Source organism: Asterias rubens, chromosome 2 (assembly GCF_902459465.1).
Source record: "Asterias rubens chromosome 2, eAstRub1.3, whole genome shotgun sequence".
Lineage (NCBI taxonomy): Eukaryota > Metazoa > Echinodermata > Asteroidea > Forcipulatida > Asteriidae > Asterias > Asterias rubens.
Genome location: NC_047063.1, coordinates 11,229,740 through 11,252,448, shown reverse-complemented (window position 1 = coordinate 11,252,448; position 22,709 = coordinate 11,229,740). Strand labels below are relative to the sequence as shown.

At 40.2% G+C, this 22,709-nt stretch overlaps 1 protein-coding gene across 5 annotated transcripts; it reads right to left on the bottom strand.

Moving 5' to 3' along the window:
- Positions 1-87: 87 nt before the first annotated feature.
- On the bottom strand, positions 88-22,510 carry LOC117306949 (coiled-coil domain-containing protein 174-like). Of its 5 annotated transcripts, none has more exons than XM_033791542.1 (7): positions 22,337-22,510; positions 14,646-14,710; positions 10,427-10,595; positions 8,006-8,169; positions 6,077-6,171; positions 3,111-3,387; positions 88-570 (listed from the first exon to the last, which is right to left on the bottom strand). In XM_033791542.1, exons 2-7 carry the CDS (start codon positions 14,671-14,673, stop codon positions 278-280), a joined length of 1,026 nt encoding a protein of 341 aa, XP_033647433.1. In that variant the 5' UTR covers positions 14,674-14,710; positions 22,337-22,510; the 3' UTR covers positions 88-277. The 5 variants fall into 5 exon arrangements, with proteins under 5 accessions (XP_033647433.1, XP_033647431.1, XP_033647430.1 ...); XM_033791540.1 differs by lacking the exons at positions 14,646-14,710; positions 22,337-22,510 and adding exons at positions 18,797-18,897; positions 20,007-20,105; XM_033791539.1 differs by lacking the exons at positions 14,646-14,710; positions 22,337-22,510 and adding exons at positions 18,797-18,897; positions 19,961-19,995.
- Positions 22,511-22,709: the final 199 nt, after the last annotated feature.

Genomic DNA, 22,709 nt, shown 5'->3' with positions numbered 1-22,709 from the left:
TATCTGCAAGGATAAAGACAGGTCGCTGCCGCTAGATCCAGTGATTCCCATTGGATACAATTCACATGCAGTGACATAATGTCCAAATAGTCACTGCTCTCAAGTCCGCAATGTAATTTGACTGCGTATCTATATGTGAAACGACAGAGGTCAGAGGTCAACTACATGCCGGTTTTTGGCCGCTCTCTGGTGTTATTCACGAGCCTTGAAGAATGACGTCAGATGATCAGGCTACCTCCACGGCAGAAATCTTCTCCAGTTCTTTGCGGTTCTTGGTTCAATTCCCCAGCCTGCTGCCTTGATCCTTAGATTTCTTGGCCTCTAACGAAGTACTTGCAGACAAACCCTGTCTCATGTTCCACTTTGCAGAATTACTAGGAGGAGCGAACTCCTGCGGCTGTTTTGACGTGTTAAGCGTGTCGTCGCAACTTTCTGTGGACGCAAACTTGCTCTTCTTCTTTGGAGTTTGTCTCATCGATGGCATCATCCAGTTGTACTGCTGTGGAGGAGCAAACTCTTGAGGGCGCTCTTCATGTACTTGCTTCTTCACCCTGTCCCATTGCGACTCTTCTGTTTATAAATAAGAATTGTATACAAATTGTTAGTTTAAATGACAGCTACCTGATTATAAAAGTTTAACAAAGTCTTCAATATCTTCAGTTGACATCAGGGGTGCGTTTTGGCGACTGCAACTGATACCTGATTTGTGTTGCGAGTACTTATGAAGCCATTTTGCTAAAAACAAAAACATGTGCGCACACACGGTGCCAGATTGAACTGAGAAGTCTCCCGATCAATCTACTCCACGGAAGTAGAATTAAGCAAGACAGTTCTCTAAGAACAAACTCTAACCGGCAAGCAGATACACACATGGTGTTACCGCAAACCTATTTGTACTAGTAATTTGCAGCCATTTTAAAGACACTGGACACTATTGATAACTGTCAAAGACTAGTCTTCACAGTTGGTGTATCTCAACATTATAATGCATAAAATAACAAACCTGTGAAAATTTCAGCTCAATCTATCGTCAAAGTTGCGAGATATTAATGAGAGAAAAACACACCCTTGTCGCACCATGGTCACACGAAGTTGTGTGCTTTCAGATGCTTGATTTCGAGACCGCAAATTCTAAATCTGAGGTCCCGAAATCAAACTCGCGGAAAATTACTTCTTTCTCGAAAACTACGTCACTTCAGAGGGAGCTGTTTCTCACAATGTTTTATACTATCAACCTCTCCCCATTACTCGTAATCAAGTAAGGTTTTATGATAGTAATTATTTTGAGTAATTGCCAATAGTGTCCACTGCCTTTAAAAACAAAAACATGTGCGCACACGCGGTGCCAGATTGAACTGCGCATTGATATGTGCTACATTTGGACTAACAATTTGGTTCAGCATGCAACGTGACCAAGAAGACGAGACGTCCCTCCATGCAACGTTCTCAAAACACAGCCCTGGTACAATATTGTTATTGCGGTGTAAAGTCCTTCTGAATCGTTTATTTCAGCAAAGAGGATGTAGAAGGTTTTAGCAAGGTTAGGTTCCAAGGGGCTGTGTTATACTCAACAGGCCTGTAGCTTTAAACGGATTCATGAATTACTGTACATATATGTGACCTGTCACAACGAAATGAGCTATAAGTCGCATTGTGCCATTTCCCATTACAGACGGTCAAAGTCAAATCTTTCTCATTAGATAAGTGAGAACTCTCATGTTTCCACAAGCTCTGTCGACTTGGAGGATTATTGTCACCCCAAGTGTTGTATACCATTGGAAAGCTCTTGATCTGCAGAATTCAGAAATGTGAATAGCTAATTTATTTTAAATTCCGACTTTTAGCTCATTTTGTTGTGACAGGTCACACATGTGCCCTCCCTCGGTATCATATCTAAGGCGAGTACACGCAAACATGCAGGTGAGAGTTCATGATACTATGTACAGCCACAGATCTGCTTTGATCATGAAACAGCCCCTTTAATCACAACAAGACTCTGAAATCCTAACTCTCCACAAGGTTTAGTGCATGTTCTTCTTTTACCATGTTTACAAGGTTTATCAACATACAATACATAATAATATCGAAGTCTTATATAGCGCACGTATCTACCTAACGAGGTACTCAAGGCGCTGAGTATATACAAACTTTCAGAAAGATAGGCTATTGCAGTGATGAATGTTGAGACCCAATTAGTTAGCACCTTATAAGGGTTTACAAGGTGCTACGGCGCATTAAGCAACCACAGCCAGGAACATCGGGGCGAACCCCCTTCTCTTTTTGATAAGTGCACTAGGTTCTTTTACATGCGTTACACAACACATGGGACCAACGGCTTTACGTCCCATCCGAAGGACGAAGCAATGGTTAAGTGTCTTGCTTAAGGACACAAGTGTCACGGCTGGGGATTCGAACCCACACTCTGCTGATCAGAAACACCAGAGTTTGAATTCATTGAATTCGATGACATGGTTTCATCGGAAGAGAGGGGACAGTAGAACAAAGGAACTCAAAACGAGCAATGCTGTCCTCGCACTGGACTCCTTTGTATTTTTACATCCTCACATTTTCTCATGCTCTTATGGAGAGTGTTTAGTTAGAGGGACAAAGGAAAGTCCTCACAAAGATAGCGAAAAATTGATGTATGTTTACAAAAACGTGTTCCCAAATGGATTGTTTTTGGTTTAAGTACCGCAACTTCTCTGTAGAATGACAATACAATCCAAGGGGACGCATGGTAAACTGACCCTGTCAATTTACCGCAACTGTGATGTAAAACTAACAAGCGGAAAGAGGGCGCAGAAGACTTCCGCACAGCCACTGTAACTTATCTAGAAAGTGCAACGGGAACAGCTCCTTGCTGTAAACCTACCGCGACCACGCTGTAAAAAACTTTGCAAACGCTGCGGAATATAAGTCTAGGTGGGAACGCACTGTAGAATTACGCAAAAGCCAGTCACGGTAAATTTCCACGTGACAGCTGAAGGAAAAGTCCAATGGGAACATGGCTTTAATGTACTTCGAGTCTAATACTTTGCTAGAGCCTTCCGCATCAAGAAAACGACACAAACGCCCTAAAAAGAACAAGAAGATGAAGAAGGGTACCCTACCTTTTCCAATATCCCAAGGTCTCGCCGGCGCCGTCTTGCTCAGCCTCTCTGCTAATCTCTTCTCATCCTCCTCCTTCTGTCTCCGTCTCGCTGACTCTGACTCCTCCTTCATCCTCGCATCTTCCTCCTCCTCCTGATGGTCCTTATCGCCCTCCTCCTCAACTATCTCCCCCTTGGCTCGGTTACGCTGCTTCACTTTATCTAGTTGGGCCTTGAGGGTGAGGGCCGCTTTGCGTTTCCCTTTAAGCTGGTCACTCTTTGTTCTCTGACCAAGCGTCTGAAAAAAGAAACGATCGCACAAAACGATATTCCAACTGTATTCTTGAAAAACATCTGTATCAATGTGCATTTGGAACTTTAAAGCTTGATTTCTCAAACCAAGGCCAACTGGGTCAATTTCACAAAGGGTTAGGACTATTCCTAACTTAGGACTATAGTCCTAGAAGATATTACAAACTGACGAGTAACTCGTCCTAACTCGAGATAAGACAAGTCTTAACTCTTTGTGAAATCCACCCTTGGTCCTACCATGGAGGTAGAGGTAGATACGAAAAGAGTGGAGTGTCCCCTTAAATTTCATGTATATAAATTAACTCAGAAATGAATACTTTCATCACCTTGTGATGGGTTTAGATCGCATCACAATTTTTATTCCATGAGGGGAGGCTTGTGTCAATCTCACTGAGAGTAGTAGTTTTGAAAAGAACTGGTGGTTGACAATCGTTGAGTTGTCAACCAACGGTTCTTCTCAGAACCAACTCTACTCAAAAAGAGATTCATAAATACCTCAGACAGTTTTGCTATTCCTATTGGTGGAGAGCGCGTCACGTGAGTGTGTATAAACCTTTGTTTATGACCGGTAAAAAGTGTTAATTCATGGGCGTGACACGCGACCTTGCACCTGTTCTTATAAGGCAGTTTCTGCACTCCTATTGGTAGAGAACAATGGCTGAAACAGATGTGCTACATCACGCGATACGCGCACAACATTCCCTTATAAAGAGTTGTTTACCCGAGGGGGGCGGAGGGCTTTACCATTTCATAGCTAGAGGGGTGTTGTGTTGAAAGAAATCTTTTAAAAATTAAAATTTTTGCATTTATTTTACTTTTTGACAAAAAAGTGATGATTTTTTTGACCGAAAAGGTATTTATGAATGGGAATCAAAGTGTGTTGAATAGGTTTTCAACTAGTGGTTTAAACCCGCCGAGGCCTGGTTCTCTATAATTTACCTCGACTTCGTCTCGGTAAAATTATCAAGAACCAAGCCTCGTTGGGATTAAACCACTAGTTGGAAACCTCTTCACCACACATTGATTCCCTTATTTAAACATGGTGCTATCGCAAAACTAATCATGGTACTGGACACTATTGGTAATTGTCAAAGACCCGTCTTCTCACTTGGTGTATACCAACATATGCATAAAATAACAAGTCTGTGAATGTTTGGACTCAATTACTCATCGAAGTTGCAAGAGAAGGGTGTGGGTTCTGAGGTGTTGGTAGTGAGTTGTACTTTGGTATTTTGTTGCTGTAGGTTGTGGGGTTGTCGAGGTGGGTTATGGGTTGTGATATACATGTATGGGTGTCATGGCCGAGCGGATAAGAGCTCTGATGCTTCTGTTCAGCAGAGTGTGGGTCGAATCCCGGTCGTGACACTTGTGTCCCTGAGCAAGACACTTAACTAAAATTGCTTCTCTCCACCCAGGGGTAAATGGGTACCTGTGAGGGCAGAGATGGTTCTTGTGATTGATTTAGCCGAGTAGCGCATATTGATGTTGCACAGGCTGCATACTCCCCACCAGGGAGCTGAGATGGTTTAAGGAGTGATTTAAGGCCCAGTGACCATGGTAATAATGTGAAGCGCTTTGGGACGCCCTCCGAGTGTGAGAAGCGATATATAAAAACGGGTTATTATTATTATTATTATTATTATTATTATTATTATTATTATTATTATTATTATTATTATTATTATTATTATTATTATTATTATTATTATGCGGGTTGTGGGTTGAGGGCTGGTTGTGATGCCTATCCTAGACTGGGGGTCTGTCTTTCAGGTCCATGCCGCTAGATCCAGTGATTCCATTGGATACAATGATATTGGATAAACGTGCACCCATTATGCCCAAACAGTACACTACTGTCAAGTCCGCAATGGAATTTGACTGCGTATCTCTATGTGAAATTAATGAGTACAAAAGTCAAAACACACGCCAGTTTTTGATGCCGGTCTCTGGTGTTATTTGCGAGCCACGAAGTGTGGCGTCAGATGTTCAGGCTTTGCTTATCCAAGTGCTAAACTACAAGTACCGTAAAAACTAGTAAGGTTGCAGAGAAAACATCTCCTTAACTGTTTTCCCATAGTTTTCCTCTGAAGTAACATAATTTTTGAGAAAGAGGTTATGCAACTGAAAGCACACAAAGTTGTGCAACAAGAGTGTTTTTTCTTTCATTATTTTCTTGTAACTTCGAAGACCAACTGAGCCCAAATTTTCACAGGTTTGTTATTGTATGCAAATGTTGGGATACACCAAGTGAGAATGCTGGTCTTTAAAGGCAGTGGACACTATTGGTGTCAACATAATTGTTAGCATAAAACCTTTCTTGGTGACAAGTAATAGGGAGAGGTTGATGGTATAAAACATTGTGAGAAACGGCACCCTCTGAAGTGCCATAGTGTCCAAGAAAGAAGTAATTTTCGACGAATTTGATTTTGAGACCTCAGATTTAGAACTTGAGGTCTCGAAATCAACCATCTAAACGCACACAACTTCGTGGGACAAGGGTGTTTTTTTTCTTTCATTCATATCTGGCAAGTTCGATGACCGATTGAGCTCAAATTTTCACAGGTTTGTTATTTTATGTATATGTTGAGATAAACCAACTGTGAAGGCTAGTCTTTGACAATAACCAATAGTGTCCACTGCCCTTAATCAACACAAAAATAATGTTTTCTTCTTACCTCGTCTCTAAGATGACTCAACATCTCCATCTGACTCTGTCTCTCTCCCTCATCCTTTGAGAAGTCAAAGCAGCCGACACCCATCTCTCTCACCTCTGAACAGAAACAAAACTGGCATTAAACACTCTGGACACTTTTGGTGTTTGTCAAAGACCAGTCTTCTCACTGAGTGTATCTCAAAATCTAATATGAGGTCTCGAAATCAAACTCATGGAAAAGAAAAATGCTCAAAAACTACGTTACTTCAGAGGGAGCCGTTTCTCATAATGTTTTATACAATCAACAATTCCAATAGTGTCCACTGCCTTTAAAGGGAAGGTACACATTTGGTAATTGTCAAAGAACAGTCTTCTCACTTGGTGTATCCCAACAAAAGCATAAAATAACAAGCTTGTGAAAATTTGGGCTCAATCGGTCAACGAAGTTGCGAGAAAATGATGAAAGAAACAACACCCTTGTTGGACGAATTTGTGTGCTTTCAGATGGGAATAATTTCCATTGTTGCATATTTCTTGTTACTGGTATTCAGCTGTTGTTTGCTTATCCTGAAAATCATGTGGAAATTTGGTTGGTAATCCTGTTTTTATAAAGGAAGAAATTTCATGCTAAGCAAATTTTTGTGCTTAGCAGCTCTATGAAATTAGGCCCAGTACACCACAGCACCAAGAGTCCCAATAAAGTAATGTAAGTGCTGAATTGAATTTTCCTCTCTAACAGATAAGAGTCGCTGTGTGGCACTCATTATACACACATTCTGGTGATGGTTAAAGGCAGTGGACACTATTGGTAATTGTCAAAGACTAGCCTTCACAGATTGTGAACCTCAACATATGATGGTTGAGACCTCAAGTTCTAAACCTAAGGTCTCAAAATCAAATTCGTGGAAAATTACTTCTTTCTCAAAAACTATGGCTCTTCAGAGGGAGACGTTTCTCACAATGACTAATACCATCAACCTCTCCCTATTACTCGTCACCAAGAAAGGTTTGATGCCAATAATTATTTTGAGTAATTACCGATAGTGTACACTGCCTTTAAAGCCATTGGACCCTTTTGGTAAACAGTATTGTCCAAGGCCCACACTTCCTGTATCACAACTTCGATATCAAATAACAAACCCTGTGAAAATTTAGGCTCAATCGGTCATCGGAGTCGGGAGAAAATAACGAGAAAACCCACCCTTGTATCCGCCTGTTTCGCCGTGTCACGACATGTGTTTAAAATAAATCAGTAATTCTCGTTATCGAGAATTGATACTATTTTACTGTTTTCTCAAGTGAAAAAGTAAAGCATTTCATGGAATAATATTTCAAGAGTAGTCTTCCACCACTACCTTCTGTAAACCCTGTCAGTTATTTGAAAATCTGTGAACTTTAATTTTTTTATCTGTACCGAAAGGGTCCAATGGCTTTAACGTACTGCCTCATCCAGGAGTGAGTCCTAAAAATATAAATGAGAGAGGGAGTGCATGCAGTGAGTACACAGGTGTGAGTGGAGTCAGAGAAACCGCCTGGTGTTGCGTAACAAAAGGAAGGCATGAGGGTTGCCTGGGGCATTTAAAGGATAATTACTCAAAATAATTATTAGAATAAAACCTCACTTGGTAAAGAGAAATGGGTAAAGGTTGATAGTATACAACATTGTGAGAAACGGCTCCCTCTGAAGTTGAGTAGTTTTTGAGAAATTTCATTTCGAGACCTAAGATTTAGAATTTGAGGTCTCGAAATCAAGCATCTGAAAGGACACAACTTATGCGACAAAGGCGTTTTTTCTTTCATTCTTATCTGGCAACTTCGACGACCTATTGAGCTCAAATTTTCACAGGTTTGTTATTTTATGCATATGTTGAGATACAACAAGTGAGAAGACTGGTCTTTAACAATTACCAAAGGTGTCCAGTGCCTTTAAGAACCCTATCTTACACCTTACCATCAAACTTGAGGTTCTGGTAGTGAAGAGGCCCAGGACCTCGGCTCCTCATTTCTTCCTCCTCAGCCTCCCATTTCTTCCTCATCATCTTCCGATGCATGTCACTAGAGAGAAGATCTGGCAGTGTTTCTTGCTTCATAGCTTTCTCTTTGTCGTCCTTCTCCCTAAGATATGCAAAACAAAAACAGGTATTAAAGTGAAGCTTATTATCTCATCCCCATCCGCCACCAGAGGGCAGTATTTTTCCCATCAAGGCTGATTTAACAGTCTCCTCTTTCCCAATCCTTTAAAGGGTCTATGTACTTTTTGTAGGATAAAAACACAATGTCTATAGATTTACACCAAATTTACAGTTTGAAGATAATGATAGTAGAAAGCTACCCTGAAAATATTACTTGCTGAGGTGCTGCAGTTTTTGAGAAATGAGTAAAACAATGTCATGAAAATAATTTTTGTCTCAGTGATCATGAGACGAAAATTATTTTAGAATGTAAAAACGTTTTTTCATGACATTGTTTTACTTATTTCTCAAAAACTATAGCACCTCAGTAAGTAATATATTTTAAGGGAAGCTTGCTACTGTCATTAGCTTCAAACAGTGTCAGTTTGATGTAAATCTGTGAACATTGTGTTTTGTGTTTGATACAAAAAGTACCCAAATCCTTTAAGGCCACATGCCAACAGATATTATTATCACAAGAGCGAAAATCTGGAAGTGATTCTTGCTTCATAGATTTCTCTTTGTCTTCCTTCTCCCTAAGTTATGCAAACAAAGACAGGTCAAGTTAAAGGAACACGTTGCCTTGGATCGGTCGAGTTGGTCTTTGAAAAGCGTTTATAACCGTTTGTTATCAAATGCGTATGGTTAGAAAGATGTTTTAAAAGTAGAATACAATGATCCACACAAATTTGCCTCAAAATTGCGTGGTTTTCCTTTTACTTTGCGGGCCATTTATGGGAGTCAAAAATTTGACTCCCATAAATGACTGACCGTGTTTGACGACGAGGTAAAGGAAAACCACGCAATTTCAAGTGATACTTGTGTGGATCAACATATATTACGCGCTGTATAGCTATGATTTGTGTTCCGCGTAATAATCTTGCGCGTGCGCGCCCGGCTTGCGGAAGCCAGCCAGTCTTAAACAGCTTCAGCTGTGTTTTTATCAACCGTTTAAACACCCCCACGTGACGCACTCTCCACCAATAGGAGTAGAGAAACTGTCTGGGGTATTTATGAATGGTTGATAATGACCAGTGTTTATGACCAGCTGGCTTCCACGTGTCACAAAGGTTTTAAAACAAATATTTCCAACCTTGAATGTTCAACTGTCAAAGAAGAAGAGAAAACAAGGAAAGTATGACTTTAAAATCCACTGAACACCATGGTAATTACTCAAAGCAATTGTTAGCATAAACACTTACTTAATAACTAGCAATGGAGAGCTGTTGATTTGATAATATAAAACATTGCGAGAAACAGCTCCCTTTGAAGTAACATAGTTTTTGAGAAAGGGGCAACTTTTCACACAAGTACTTAAAGACATTCAGGCCTGAAGCCTTTCTCAGGCTTCTAAAAGCACACAAATTTGGGCAATGATGGTGTTTTTTCTTTAATTACTCTCTCGCTACTTCGATTGTTTTAAAAGTTTTCACAGATTTGTATTTGATTCATATGTTGGGATACACCAACTGAAAATACTTGTCTTTAACAATTTAATTACCCAATGTAGACAAATGTGCTGTCACCATCCACACTAAACACTAAACGTGGACGGATTTGACATTGGTCTTAAAACATGGTTATAAATACTTACTTAGAGATATACCAAGTGAGGATTGCCGAAAGTACTAATACTGCCTTTAAGTTGACAAAGCACCTAAACATTTTCTACAAAGCAAAAATAAGCAGCAAATGAGATGGGATTTTTAGCTTGATTTTCCCCTTGATTGATTTCCTCACCATTGGTCTAGAGGATTGACAGGGCCAGGTACATCTGAGGCCCCCATCTCATACTCCAGCCCCGCCCTTGCTGCCTCCTGTTTCCCCCCTCCCCCTCCCTGGATGACTTCCTTACCATTGGTCTAGAGGGTCGACAGGGCCAGGTACATCTGAGGCCCCCATCTCGTACTCCAGCCCCGCCCTTGCTGCCTCCTGTTTTCCCCCTTCCCCTCCCTGGATGATTTCCTTACCATTGGTCTAGAGGGTCGACAGGGCCAGGTACATCTGAGGCCCCCATCTCATACTCCGGCCCAGCCCCTGCTGCCTCCTGTTTTCCCCCTTCCCCTCCCTGGATGACTTCCTTACCATTGGTCTAGAGGGTCGACAGGGCCAGGTACATCTGAGGCCCCATCTCATACTCCGGCCCCGCCCTTGCTGCCTCCTGTTTCCCCCCCCCCCCCCCTCTAGATGAATTTCCTTACCATTGGTCTTGAGGGTCGACTGGGCCAGGTACATCCGTAGCCCCCATCTCATACTCTGGCCCCGCCCTTGCTGCCTCCTCTTCCTCCTCCTCGAGTCTTCTCTTCTCCTTCATGTCACTGATGGCCTTCTTCTCATAGTCCACCAGGAAGTGATCTGCAACATCGTCCCCTGGGTAAGACGGAATGTGACAAGATGACTTCAGTATTAGTGATCAGCCATTTGAAAGTTAGATTTGAACAATGTCTGGTACAATGACATGCTTAGCCACAAGGTGTTTTCTTAAATTGAAAGTTCTATGACAATTGAGACAGTTGCTACATCAAATGTTTCAGGGCAAGTGTTTGCATAGTTAGTAAGAGATGCAGGGTTCGGGTCGATACTCCCAAATACAACCGATTTGAAAAAACAAAAAAAATCATGATACTAAGTTTTGTATTTACTAATTTTACAAAAATCCTCTGGTTAAAACAATTGTTAATGCTCCTGACACCAAGATAAACACCAAGTAAAAAAAACCCATTCCGACGACCTTGTTTCCATTTTTAGTGTCCTTTGGCAAAAATTTCAGTCCCGAATGGCCCAACATTCAATGAGAGTGAATGGCACAATGGTACGGGAGTTTGCTCAACTGGAGGTTGCTATACAAAAGCTTGCCCTGAACCAAGACGGGAAGTTAATTCAGAGGTCACAGGTTCAAGTCCCGCTGGTGTAAACCAAAATAAGTAAAGACTGGGTTACAGTGTTCTGTTTTTAATCCTTTAAAGGGTCTATTAGTCTAGACCAGATTTCCAAAAAGGGCTCTAGTTAAGGAAGTGAGCGGCATTTTTGAGTAAAAGTTGGTAACATACCTGATTTAACTAATTTGGGGGTGCTGAATCCGAAAATGATGAATACCAAGGCTAATGTTTAGTCCTTCACCCTGAAAAATCAAATTTAAAACAATACAGAAAACCTAGCAGACAACGGACTTCTCACGTGAAAAATAGTCAGGTTCTGCTGTGGTTCCATATTAATGTTGTCAGGATACCACACAGGGCAGGTAACCAGGTGCAGGTCAGGTATCCGTAACAAACTTTCGATTGTACTGGATAGATCTACAACCAAATTGCACTTTCAGAGGGACCAACAGGTGCTTTCAATGTCATTTGAAAGTATTTGAGTTCGTGTTTTTTCTAATAAAGAGTTATTTATTAGTTGAACATAATTTCTCTGTTGTTAAAAGCACAAACCGTTGATTATTTTCTCTTATGTAGGCCTACACTACTTAAACAGGTAGGCCTACCAGGTGTAGTCTAGACTCAACAATGATACAGAAAATTGTGTTGTATATCAACTTTTCAGTGCTCCCTGTTTTTGGATAGGTTAGCTTTTAGTGTTCACACTCATGGCTTGAAATTATCTTACCAGTCAAAAAATTTGATTTTAGAGGATTTTAAAGTAACTCAATTTTCGATTACAATTCTCTACAGTTGACGAACCAATCTAACTGTTGTAGGCTAACAATTGAAAAAAAAAATTCCAGTTTGTTTGTTTGTTGGCAGTATAACGCATTGTTAGTCGCGTTTGTACACACACGGACAAATTGCACACAAGAAGACGATAGTAAGATTCCGAAACAAAGGACAACAACATATGTATCCCCTCCAGTGATAAAACAATCCACCCCTCTCTTTTCAGCTGGCTGTGAAGAACAAGGAAAAAACAAATATCTCTTTATTCATTATTACCGCTCAATCCACAAGTATAGACTCCTACTTTATTTTTGTGTGTCAGCTAGGACGATTCCCAGCAATGAATCATTCATGAAAGGTGTGCGTATCTTCGATATTAGCAATCATAGTTTGGAGTACAAACTGAGTCAAATTGTTTTGCTAAACAAAAAAGCTTAAGTCAAAAGACTGTTTTAATTTTGGCCAAGTACACCAGACTCTTACTTTGCTTTTCCAGCAATATTTTATTTGGGAAGAACAACAGGAGTTTAAACTTTTAAAACCAACTTCAAGAAAAGTCTTAAACCCCCCAAAAATAAAAATAGTAAGTTAAAAATGGACCTAATCGTCAAAATGTCTAATACCCAGTGGACTTCTTTGCAATGTGACAGTATATGATTTTTGATTTAGATGACTCTGTACATGTTATAGTATAGGGTTTAAGTGGATGCTGGAAAGGATGACATACACTGAAAAGAAGATGCCTCCTTGCACCAAGCTGTTGTATGTGTTTCAGTGTTGTATCAGTACTACAAGGATACCTTCTCCGGTATACTTCTATCATAATATAACATAAAATCAGGTTAATTTTAGGAAAAACACTATTGGATTTTGGGAAATATCAGCTTGAATGGAATGCTTTGATGCGTCGATTCCATAGAGGCATTTTTGTAATGTCATGTAACTGTATCTCCCCAAAGGAAATTAACATGTTTGTAAAGTTATATGTTTGTTTATCAGTTTCCTGAATGCTAGTCCATCTGCATGATGATTTGTGTTTTTTAGTAAGTCACTATTCAATCGAATTGCAATGTGTTGTGTACTATTAGTTCTGTACTTTATTTTATAGAAATGTCTCTGTAAGGACAGGGATGGGAGCCCAAATACTACAAAACATTTGTTTATAATTTATATACATTGGGTTGTTTATTGGACATAATATTAAGTGACATCAAACTGAAACACTCTTGAACAATTCTGAAAAAAAAAAAAGCTGACATACAAAAATAAAGTAGGAGTCTATACTTGTGGACTGTTCAAATAATAAATAACTCTTTATTAGAAAAAACACGAACTCAAATACTTTCAAAATGACATTAAAAGCACCTTTTGGTCCCTCTGAATGTGCAATTTGATTGCAGATCTATCCAGTACACCCAAAAGCTTGTTACGGATACCTGACCTGCACCCGGGTACCTGCCCTGTATAGTATCCTGACAACATCAATGTGGAACCACAGCAGAACCTGACTATTTTTTACGTGAGAAGTCTGCGTCTCCTAGGTTTTCTGTATTGTTTTAAACTTGATGTTTCAGGGTGAAGGACTAAAAATTAGGTTTGGTATCTATCATTTTCGGATTCAGCACCTCCAAATTAGTTAAATCAGGTATGTTACCAACTTTTACTCAAAAATGCCGCTCGAAGTTGGTTTTTTGAAATCTGGTCTAGACTATATGTAACTTTTGTAGGACAAAAAACACAATGTCCACAGATTTACACAAAACCTATACAGTTTGAAGATAATGATAGTATAAAGCTTCCCTGAAAATATTACGTGCTGAGGTGCTGTAGTTTTTGACAAATGAGTAAAACAATGTCATGAAAATAATTTTTGTCTCATGAGACGAAAATTATTTTAATCATTTCCAAACGTATTTTCATGACATTGTTTTACTCATTTCTCAAAAACTACAGCACCTCAGTAAGTACTATTTGAAGGGAAGCTTTCCACTATCATTCTCTTCAAACCCTGTAAGTTAAATGTAAATCTATGGACATTTTGAAAAGGTACCCAAATCCTTTAAAGCCATTTGACCCTTTCGGTACAGAAAAAAAAAAAGTTCACAGATTTACAAATAACTTACAGGGTTTACAGAAGGTAGTGGTAAAAGACTTCTCTTGAAATATTATTCCATGAAATGCTTTACTTTTTGAGAATAAAGTTAAAACAATATCAATTCTCGATAGCGAGAATTACGGATTTATTTTAAACACATGTCATGACACGACGAAACGCGCGGATACAAGGGTGGGTTTTCCCGTTATTTTCTCCCGACTCCGATGACCGATTAAGCCTAAATTTTCACAGGTTTGTTATTTGATATAGAAGTTGGGATACACGAAGTGTGGGCCTTGGGCAATACTGTTTACCGAAAGGGTCCAATGGCTTTAAAGGAAAACGTTGACCTTGGATCGGACGATGAAATGCATATGATTAGAAAGATATTTTAAAAGTTGAATATAATGATCCACACAAACATGCCTCAAAAGTGTTTTCCTTGTATGCCGTGGACTAAAACACGGTCAGCAACCTAATTAAGGGAGTCAAAAATTTGATTCCCATAAATGGCCAACTGGCCTGATCCAAGGCAACGTGTTCCTTTAAAGATGGGCTCATACATGTGTAGGTCTGCTTGGAATCAGTAGAGAAAGTTGATGGTTAAAAAAAAACAGTCACAGGTTCTGTTTAACCCTTTAGGAAAATAAGCGCAAGGGCACAACTCTTTACCTGCTGTCAGAATGGCTCCTTTTGACATCTCCCCCTAGAGCTTTAACTTGGCCTCTAAGGCTGCCCTGAAAACACAACAAAAAAATCAAGTCTTGAAACACTAAAACATACTATCGTTACCTGGTATTTACTTCTTTTGGGAAGGAACATTACAGAATTGGTTTTTACTAACAGAACAGTTGCTGGCAGTGTAAGCACTTTATGTAATCCACCTTCAATACATAAACTGACAAACCTGTAGAAGTTCGAGATCGATCGGCCATCTGGGTCATGAGAGAATAGCGAAAAAACGATTACAAATTTTGCATTGCATCAATGCCAAAATTAAAATGAATAAAACGCTCACTGAGCGATAAACTCCAAACGCGAAGTTAGAATATTTATTTATTACAGAAATATTTTGAGGGATGTTTTCTACTATCATCATCATTAGACCGTGTAAGTTTTATGTAAATCTGTGATCTTCACGATTTTTTTTTCTTACCATTTCTGTAACGTTCCTTTAAAGGCAGTTTGGTAATTACTCAAAACAATTATTATCATAAAACCTTTCTTGATTACGAGTAATGGGGAGAGGTTGATAGTATAAAATATTGTGAGAAACAGCTCCCTCTGAAGTGACGCAGTTTTGGAGAAAGAAGTAATTTTCCACGAATTTGATTTTGAGACCTCAGATTTAGAATTGGACGTCTCGAAATCATGCATCTCAAAGCACACAACTTCGTGTGACCATGGTGCGAAAAGGGTGTATTTTCTTTCATTAATATCCCGCAACTTCAACGACCGATTGAGCTCTAATTTTCACAGGTTTGTTACTTTATGCATATGTTGAGATACACCAAATGTGAAGACTAGTCTTTGACAATACCCGATAGTGTCCAGAGTCTTTAACACAGATGTGTGTTGGGCATTGTATACTCACTGTTTTATCAGAACTATCACAGGCAAATCACTCAGGTGGGATTTGAACCCATGACCTTTGCATTGCTAGAGCAGACACATGTATAACTTGGGAAAGTACTGAGTATACAGTGCTTTCATACACATCGGTGTAAACAAATTATATTATTTATCTCCGATGCAAAACCTGGAATATATTATAGTTAAAACAAACTTTTCGTAAAGTCACCTGGAAGTGGTATTTTTTCAAAATAGAGCTTTTGTCAACAATCAAAATATGTGTTTTGATGAGTAGAATATGAAAAAATAGTTAACTAAGGTTCCAAAAAATTTGTTTTCTTTTTATTTATAAATTTAAGAGTTAGGCCCGACCCGAGAGGGCGCTGTCCATGACGTCAATCGAGGCACGATAGTTGAAGAGAAAATGTGTAGTCTGGCCTCGTATACTGGGTACCTGAGCGGTATGATGCATACGTACAGAACTATGGTCACGAACCATGTCTGCACGCACTATGGCTGCTGTGCGGACGGTCCACTCGGATTACCCTGCACGGACAATGGCATGCAGTGCCAACACAAGATAGCTTGGCGCTTGACGATTGGTGTAAGCTAAAAACATGCCCTCAAAGTTGAAACATTACCCAAATTGTTTTCTCATCAGGCAAATGCTCCTTTAAGTTCATCACGTCTTTCAGGTACCTTCTTCGACGTCCCACTAGCAAGACAAATTGTTGGGATGGTGTAATGTTTCAGAATACCTTTTCTTTTCATGTGAAATGTGTGGTGTATTGTTTTCCGGATTCGAAGCACAACGGTTCGAAGTGTTCGCTGCACAGCGCTGAAAAAAGACAATGGACCGACCACTTTGCAAACTGACCCCATCTAAAGTTGTATTACTGCATTTAACAGCAATACACCTGGTCGGCATTGCCGGAAAAATGCAAGAAAAAACTTTTTTTCGAAACGTACAAACTCACGACTAGGACTTGCATGTACTTCCACATGTGTTCGATGTTCGATCAAGGCAAGGTCTGCCTCGATTGACGTCACAAAAGGGGTAGGCGGAGTCACCCACATAAACAATTTTATCTATTTTTTTAATATATAAATCGTGACAAACAATTACAAAAAAAAATATGTTATTGTTTATCAACATTATACTCTTATGTTTGGAGAAAAAAAATAAATTCCAGGTGACTTTAAGTTTTAGCTGTTTTGAAACAGGAAACCCACTTCACAGTCCATAAGGATGTAGGCATGGGTACCATCAACTAGGAGCCACCTACTCCTAGGGCTGAAACAGGGTCACCCCCTTCACAGTCCCTAAGGATGTAGGCATGGGTACCATCCACTAGGAGCCACCTACTCCTAGGGCTGAAACAGGGTCACCCCCTTCACAGTCTGTAAGGATGTAGGCATGGGTATCATCCACTAGGAGCCACCTACTCTTAGGGCTGAAACAGGGTTACCCCCTTCACAGTCCCTAAGGATGTAGGCATGGGTATCATCCACAAAAGCCACCTACTCTTAGGGCTGAAACAGGCTTACCCCTTTCACAGTCCCTAAGGATGTAGGCATGGGTTTCATCCACTAAAAGCCACCTACTCCTAGGGCTGAAACAGGGTTACCCCCTTCACAGTCCCTAAGGATGTAGGCATTGGCATCATCCACTAAAAGCCACCTACTCCTAGGGCTGAAACAGGGTTACCCCCTTCACAGTCCCTAAGGATGTAGGTATGGGTATCATCCACTAAGAGCCACCTACTCCTAGGGCTGAAACAGGGTTACCCCCTTCAAAGTCCCTAAGGATGTAGGCATGGGTATCATCCACTAGAAGCCACCTACTCCTGGGATTGAAACAGGGTTACCCCTTTACAGTTCCTAAGGATGTAGGCATGGCTGTCATCCACTAGGAGCCACCTACTCCTAAAGCTGAAACAGGGTTACCCCCTTCAAAGTCCCTAAGGATGTAGGCATGGGTATCATCCACTAGAAGCCACCTACTCCTGGGATTGAAACAGGGTTACCCCTTCACAGTTCCTAAGGATGTAGGCATGGCTGTCATCCACTAGGAGCCACCTACTCCTAGGGCTGAAACAGGGTCACCCCCTTCACAGGCTGTAAGGATGTAGGCATGGGTACCATCCACTAGGAGCCACCTACTCTTAGGGCTGAAACAGGAAACCCACTTCACAGTCCATAAGGATGTAGGCATGGGTACCATCAACTAGGAGCCACCTACTCCTAGGGCTGAAACAGGGTCACCCCCTTCACAGTCCCTAAGGATGTAGGCATGGGTACCATCCACTAAAAGCCACCTACTCCTAGTGCTGAAACAGGGTTACCCCCTTCACAGTCCCTAAGGATGTAGGCATGGGCATCATCCACTAAAAGCCACCTACTCCTAGGGCTGAAACAGGGTTACCCCCTTCACAGTCCCTAAGGATGTAGGCATGGGTATCATCCACTAGGAGCCACCTACTCCTAGGGCTGAAACAGGGTTACCCCCTTCAAAGTCCCTAAGGATGTAGGCATGGGTATCATCCACTAGAAGCCACCTACTCCTGGGATTGAAACAGGGTTACCCCTTCACAGTCCCTAAGGATGTAGGCATAGGTATCATCCACTAGGAGCCACCTACTCCAAGGGCTGAAACAGGGTTACCCCCTTCAAAGTCCCTAAGGATGTAGGCATGGGTATCATCCACTAGAAGCCACCTACTCCTGGGATTGAAACAGGGTTACCCCTTCACAGTTCCTAAGGATGTAGGCATGGCTGTCATCCACTAGGAGCCACCTACTCCTAGGGCTGAAACAGACTTACCCCCTTCACAGTCTGTAAGGATGTAGGCATGGGTATCATCCACTAGGAGCCATCTACTCCTAGGGCTGAAATAGGGTTACCCCCTTCACAGTCCCTAAGGATGTAAGCATGGGTATCATCCACTAGGAGCCACCTACTCCTAGGGCTGAAACAGGGTTACCCCCTTCACAGTCTGTAAGGATGTAGGCATGGGTATCATCCACTAGGAGCCACCTACTCCTAGGGCTGAAACAGGGTTACCCCTTCACAGTCCCTAAGGATGTAGGCATGGGTGTCATCCACTAGGAGCCACCTACTCCTAGGGCTGAAACAGGGTTTCCCCCTTCAAAGTCTGTAAGGATCATCCACTAGGAGCATGGCTTGTGGAGCAAAATGCACTACCTTCAAAACTTTTTTAGGGAATGAAACATGCATCTTACATTATTTACCTTGATTTATCCAATGCATTTTCTTCTTCTGCTGTAAGGACTTTATCCTTCTCAGCTCGGGACTGAACTCCGTCATTCTTATTGGTCCAGATACTTGCTTTCTGTAAAAGAAAAATAATAAAAAAATTAAAAAAAGACCAATAACCTTAAGGAAACTGACAGGGTAAAGTTTTGAATAATTTTGATTGGAACTTGAAATGATAAAGACAGTGGACACTATTGGCAATTGTCAAAAACTAGCCTTCACAGTTGGTGTATCTCAACATGCATAAAATAACAAACCTGTGAAAATTTGATATCAATCGATCGTCGAAGTTGCGAGATAATAATGAAAGAAAAAACACCCTTGTCACACGAAGTTGTGTGCGTTTAGATAGTTGATTTCTAAACTTGAGGTCTCAAAATCAAATTCGTGGAAAATTACTTCTTTCTCGAAAACTATGGCATTTCAGAGGGAGCCGTTTCTCACAATGTTTTATACTATTACTCGTCACCAAGAGAGGATTTACGCTAATAGTTATTTTGAGTAATTACCAATAGTGTCCACTGCCTTTAACTTGAGTTTGATTGCTTAAAGGGTCTGGGTACTTTTTGTAACACAAAACACAAGTCCACAGATTTAGATTAACTTACATACACTGTTTGAAGATACTGATAGTAGAAAGATTTCCTTAAAATAATTACTAACTTGCTGAGGTTCTGCAGTTTTAGAGAAATGAGTAAAACAATGCCACAAAAAAATAATGTTTGTCTCAGTTTTTGCCGTAAAAAGTATTTTAATACTTTTTACAGCAAGATTGCATTTTTATTATAACTGGTTTTTAATACGTTTTTACATGCTGAAATAATTTTTGTATCACTGAGAAGAAGATTATTTTTGTGACTCAGGTTTTACTCATATTATTTGCGATAAAAAAGTGTGACAAGTGCAATTGGTTCTTTTACATGCGTTACACAACACATGGGACCAACAGCTTTACGCCCCTTTCGAAGGACGAAGCAATGGTGAAGTGTCTTGCTTAAGAACAAAAGTGTCACGGCTAGGGATTCAAACCCACACTCTGCTGATCAGAAACAACAGAGTTTGAATTCAGTGCTCTGTACCGCTTGGCCACGACACTTCCATGGGGGTGTCAAACATAGGTGAACATGGTAAATAACCACCTTTTCAGACAGAGTCTCATTTCAGTTCATCCCAGGTCCAGCCTACCTTAGGAACAGGTTTAGCCTTGACTGTAGTAGAGTTCTCTTGAAGTCGTTCTTTGCAGAGTGCCTCTTGTTTCCGGAATAACTCTGCTTTCAAACACACAAGCTGCAAAAGAAGAAAGTGATCACATTGATTAATGTCAAATTATTAACTCGAGTCTCCTGACGATGACTAGAGCAAGGTAGTCCAAATGTTGAGACCGATTTAAGAACTGACTCCGCGGTAGCGCAGTTAATAACGCTCCTGTAAGCTAAAGTACACGTAGTCCCTGCCAATTTCCTATCTTCCGCCCGGGTATAGTTAAAAAGCAGGACAGAGAAACGAGAAGTCTCCTGAACAATCCAATTTGGATAGACAGGCCTTCGGCTCACAGTGTTTTGGTACACTTTTGTCTATCCTGGCCGGCTTAAGTTGGTTATGTTGTTTATTGGTTCCTGTTTTTGTCTGATCATGTTGTTTTGTCATATTTTTTGTCTTTTAATAATATGTCTGGAGATGTTCTTTGTTTTTTGTGTTGTTGTGTTGTTCTTCTTTTGGTTTTTTGTGTTGTTGATTTTTTGATTTATTCATGTTATTGAATTTGTTAGTTTTCCTGATTCTGTTTACTTGTTTTGTAGTAGTATACTGTACCTTTGAGAACTTTATTGTCTTGTATCTTGGTGGAATAAATACTAATTATAATAATAATAATAATAATTCTACTCCGCGATAGTAGTATGTATACAGAAAGAAAGCTCTCTAAGAACAAACTCTACCTGGCAAGTAGATACCCACACATGGTGTTACAGCAAACCAAACATAAATTGATACCTCGGCTTGCCATGCAATGCCTAGAATATATTCATTTCTGTTTTAGTGTGAACTTTTTTGGGGGTGTTTCAAAATAACTTGGGTAGCATCTCGTTCTCAGCATAAAAAGTTGGTTTTCCATTAAAAAATTATATCACCTCCTGAAACTGAAAAGCTGAAGGTTCCTACTTGGATATATCCATGGTCTACATATTTTACAGTTACACAAAACGTTGAGCGATTGAGTCACTCGATCGTATTGGTAACTTTTTCAATGTTCCTTAATTTTGTTTTTAATTCTTTATTTAAAAGCCAGAATAAACTTTAGGTTTTTTGTATTTCAATTTGATCAGTGAAAAACTTCATGATGGACCGTGTTCTGAGTCTGTGTTCAGTAGAAAGGGTAGAAGAGTTGACTTGTACGCCTAGATGATTGTATAGGGAAAAGTTTCTGTATCACACGCCACCACTTTTTCATTCAATATGAAATAATATCAAGTCTCATTAGGCCTACCTCAATGAGATAATGTAGGCCTACTTCTAGAAACTATAGGCTCCCCTGTGAGCCTTATGTAGGGGTCACATAATTATTTAGGGCCTTCTTAACGCTATACGTTTTTCAAATCAGTGTTGATGAAGTTTTATGACCGTTAGCCAGCCAGAACTGAAGTTTCCTGTGTACTGTACAACTAAAGCTTTCCCAAACCTACTCAATATACATTCATAATGCTTGTATTTCCTTTTTGTTGAGTGAAATTAAAAAACATCGTCAAAAATTACAATTTTCTGCATGAAACGTGGTGGCAGGGAAACGGATGTGTTAACTGGGGCACTGATTCCTTTTTCGAAATTTTAACATTAATTTCGAAAAAGGCGGAAAAATAGGCGGAAAGGTTTCCGTATGGCGCCACCACTTTTTCATGCGATATGAAAAAATACTATCTAATTTACCTCAATATTGTTATAAGATATCCCTTTTTGTAAAAATGAGTGAAAAAGTGGTGGCGCCATACGGAAAGTTATCCGAATAGGCTTAGGCCTACAAACAATAGTACAAATACATGTACAATGACCGATAATGTCCAAATTTCTATAAAGGAATACAGCGCCCCAGTTACACTTGGTCTGTGGATAAATTCCTAAAGAACGCCGGGGGGCTCTACATAAGCTTATCTAAGCTGTCTGCCCCAGTAACCAGAACCACCGTCTCCTCCCCAGTTGTGTGATGGCGTCGGTGGATTCAAGTAAGTTCAAGTAAGTTCAAGTAAGTGCGTGTTGTAATTGTATTGATTGATTGATGACTTTAGATTAAAAAGAAATTAATTTATTTTGATCTGGTCGATGGAAGTGTGAACTTGAAGTGGAGGAAAAATAAAGTAAATTCCATTCAACAGTGTTCAAATTTCAATTCAACAACCATCATCAATCATGCCATTATCATCATATTATGTCATGACCACATGACAACAATCGATCGTGACAATTAATTCAAACTTTCAAAGAGTTCTTACGAGGAATAATTCACTTCTAATCTATTTACTTGCCTGAGTTCATGTTTCCACTGAGGTGTGGTCTACAGGGGAACGTATCTGTAGATAAACCACAATTTTAGATAATGTGGCTATTGCTGCAGTCCAATGTGAATGTACAGTAGGTTGTTGTTGGCAATCAAATTCGGTTTAAGGACGCCGCCATCTTTTAAGCTAAACCACCGTTTTCTGTTACCGACAATAGAGGGCGCTATACTCCAAGAGCCGTCGTGTAAATTAATTATTGGCTCTTTATCCGGGGGCAGCGCATGCAACGTGTGGTGTTGTACTTGAACTTTTGCCCTTTTCGAATTCACGGCTTTGGCTTTTGATTCGGCTTCAGGGTCCGTTCTCTCGTCTGAAGCCCTGAGCACGCACTAAGAGCACG

What these genes read in the sequence shown, in the direction of transcription:
- LOC117306949 (XM_033791539.1), bottom strand. Translation starts at nt 19,980, where the DNA reads ATGAGACTCTGTCTGAAAAG. An exon ending in GTCGACCCTCAAGACCAATG is followed by an intron (nt 8,170 to 10,426) that starts GTAAGGAAATTC and finishes TGCATATCTTAG; the next exon opens with GGAGAAGGACGACAAAGAGA. An exon ending in CCAGAACCTCAAGTTTGATG is followed by an intron (nt 6,172 to 8,005) that starts GTAAGGTGTAAG and finishes GTTTCTGTTCAG; the next exon opens with AGGTGAGAGAGATGGGTGTC.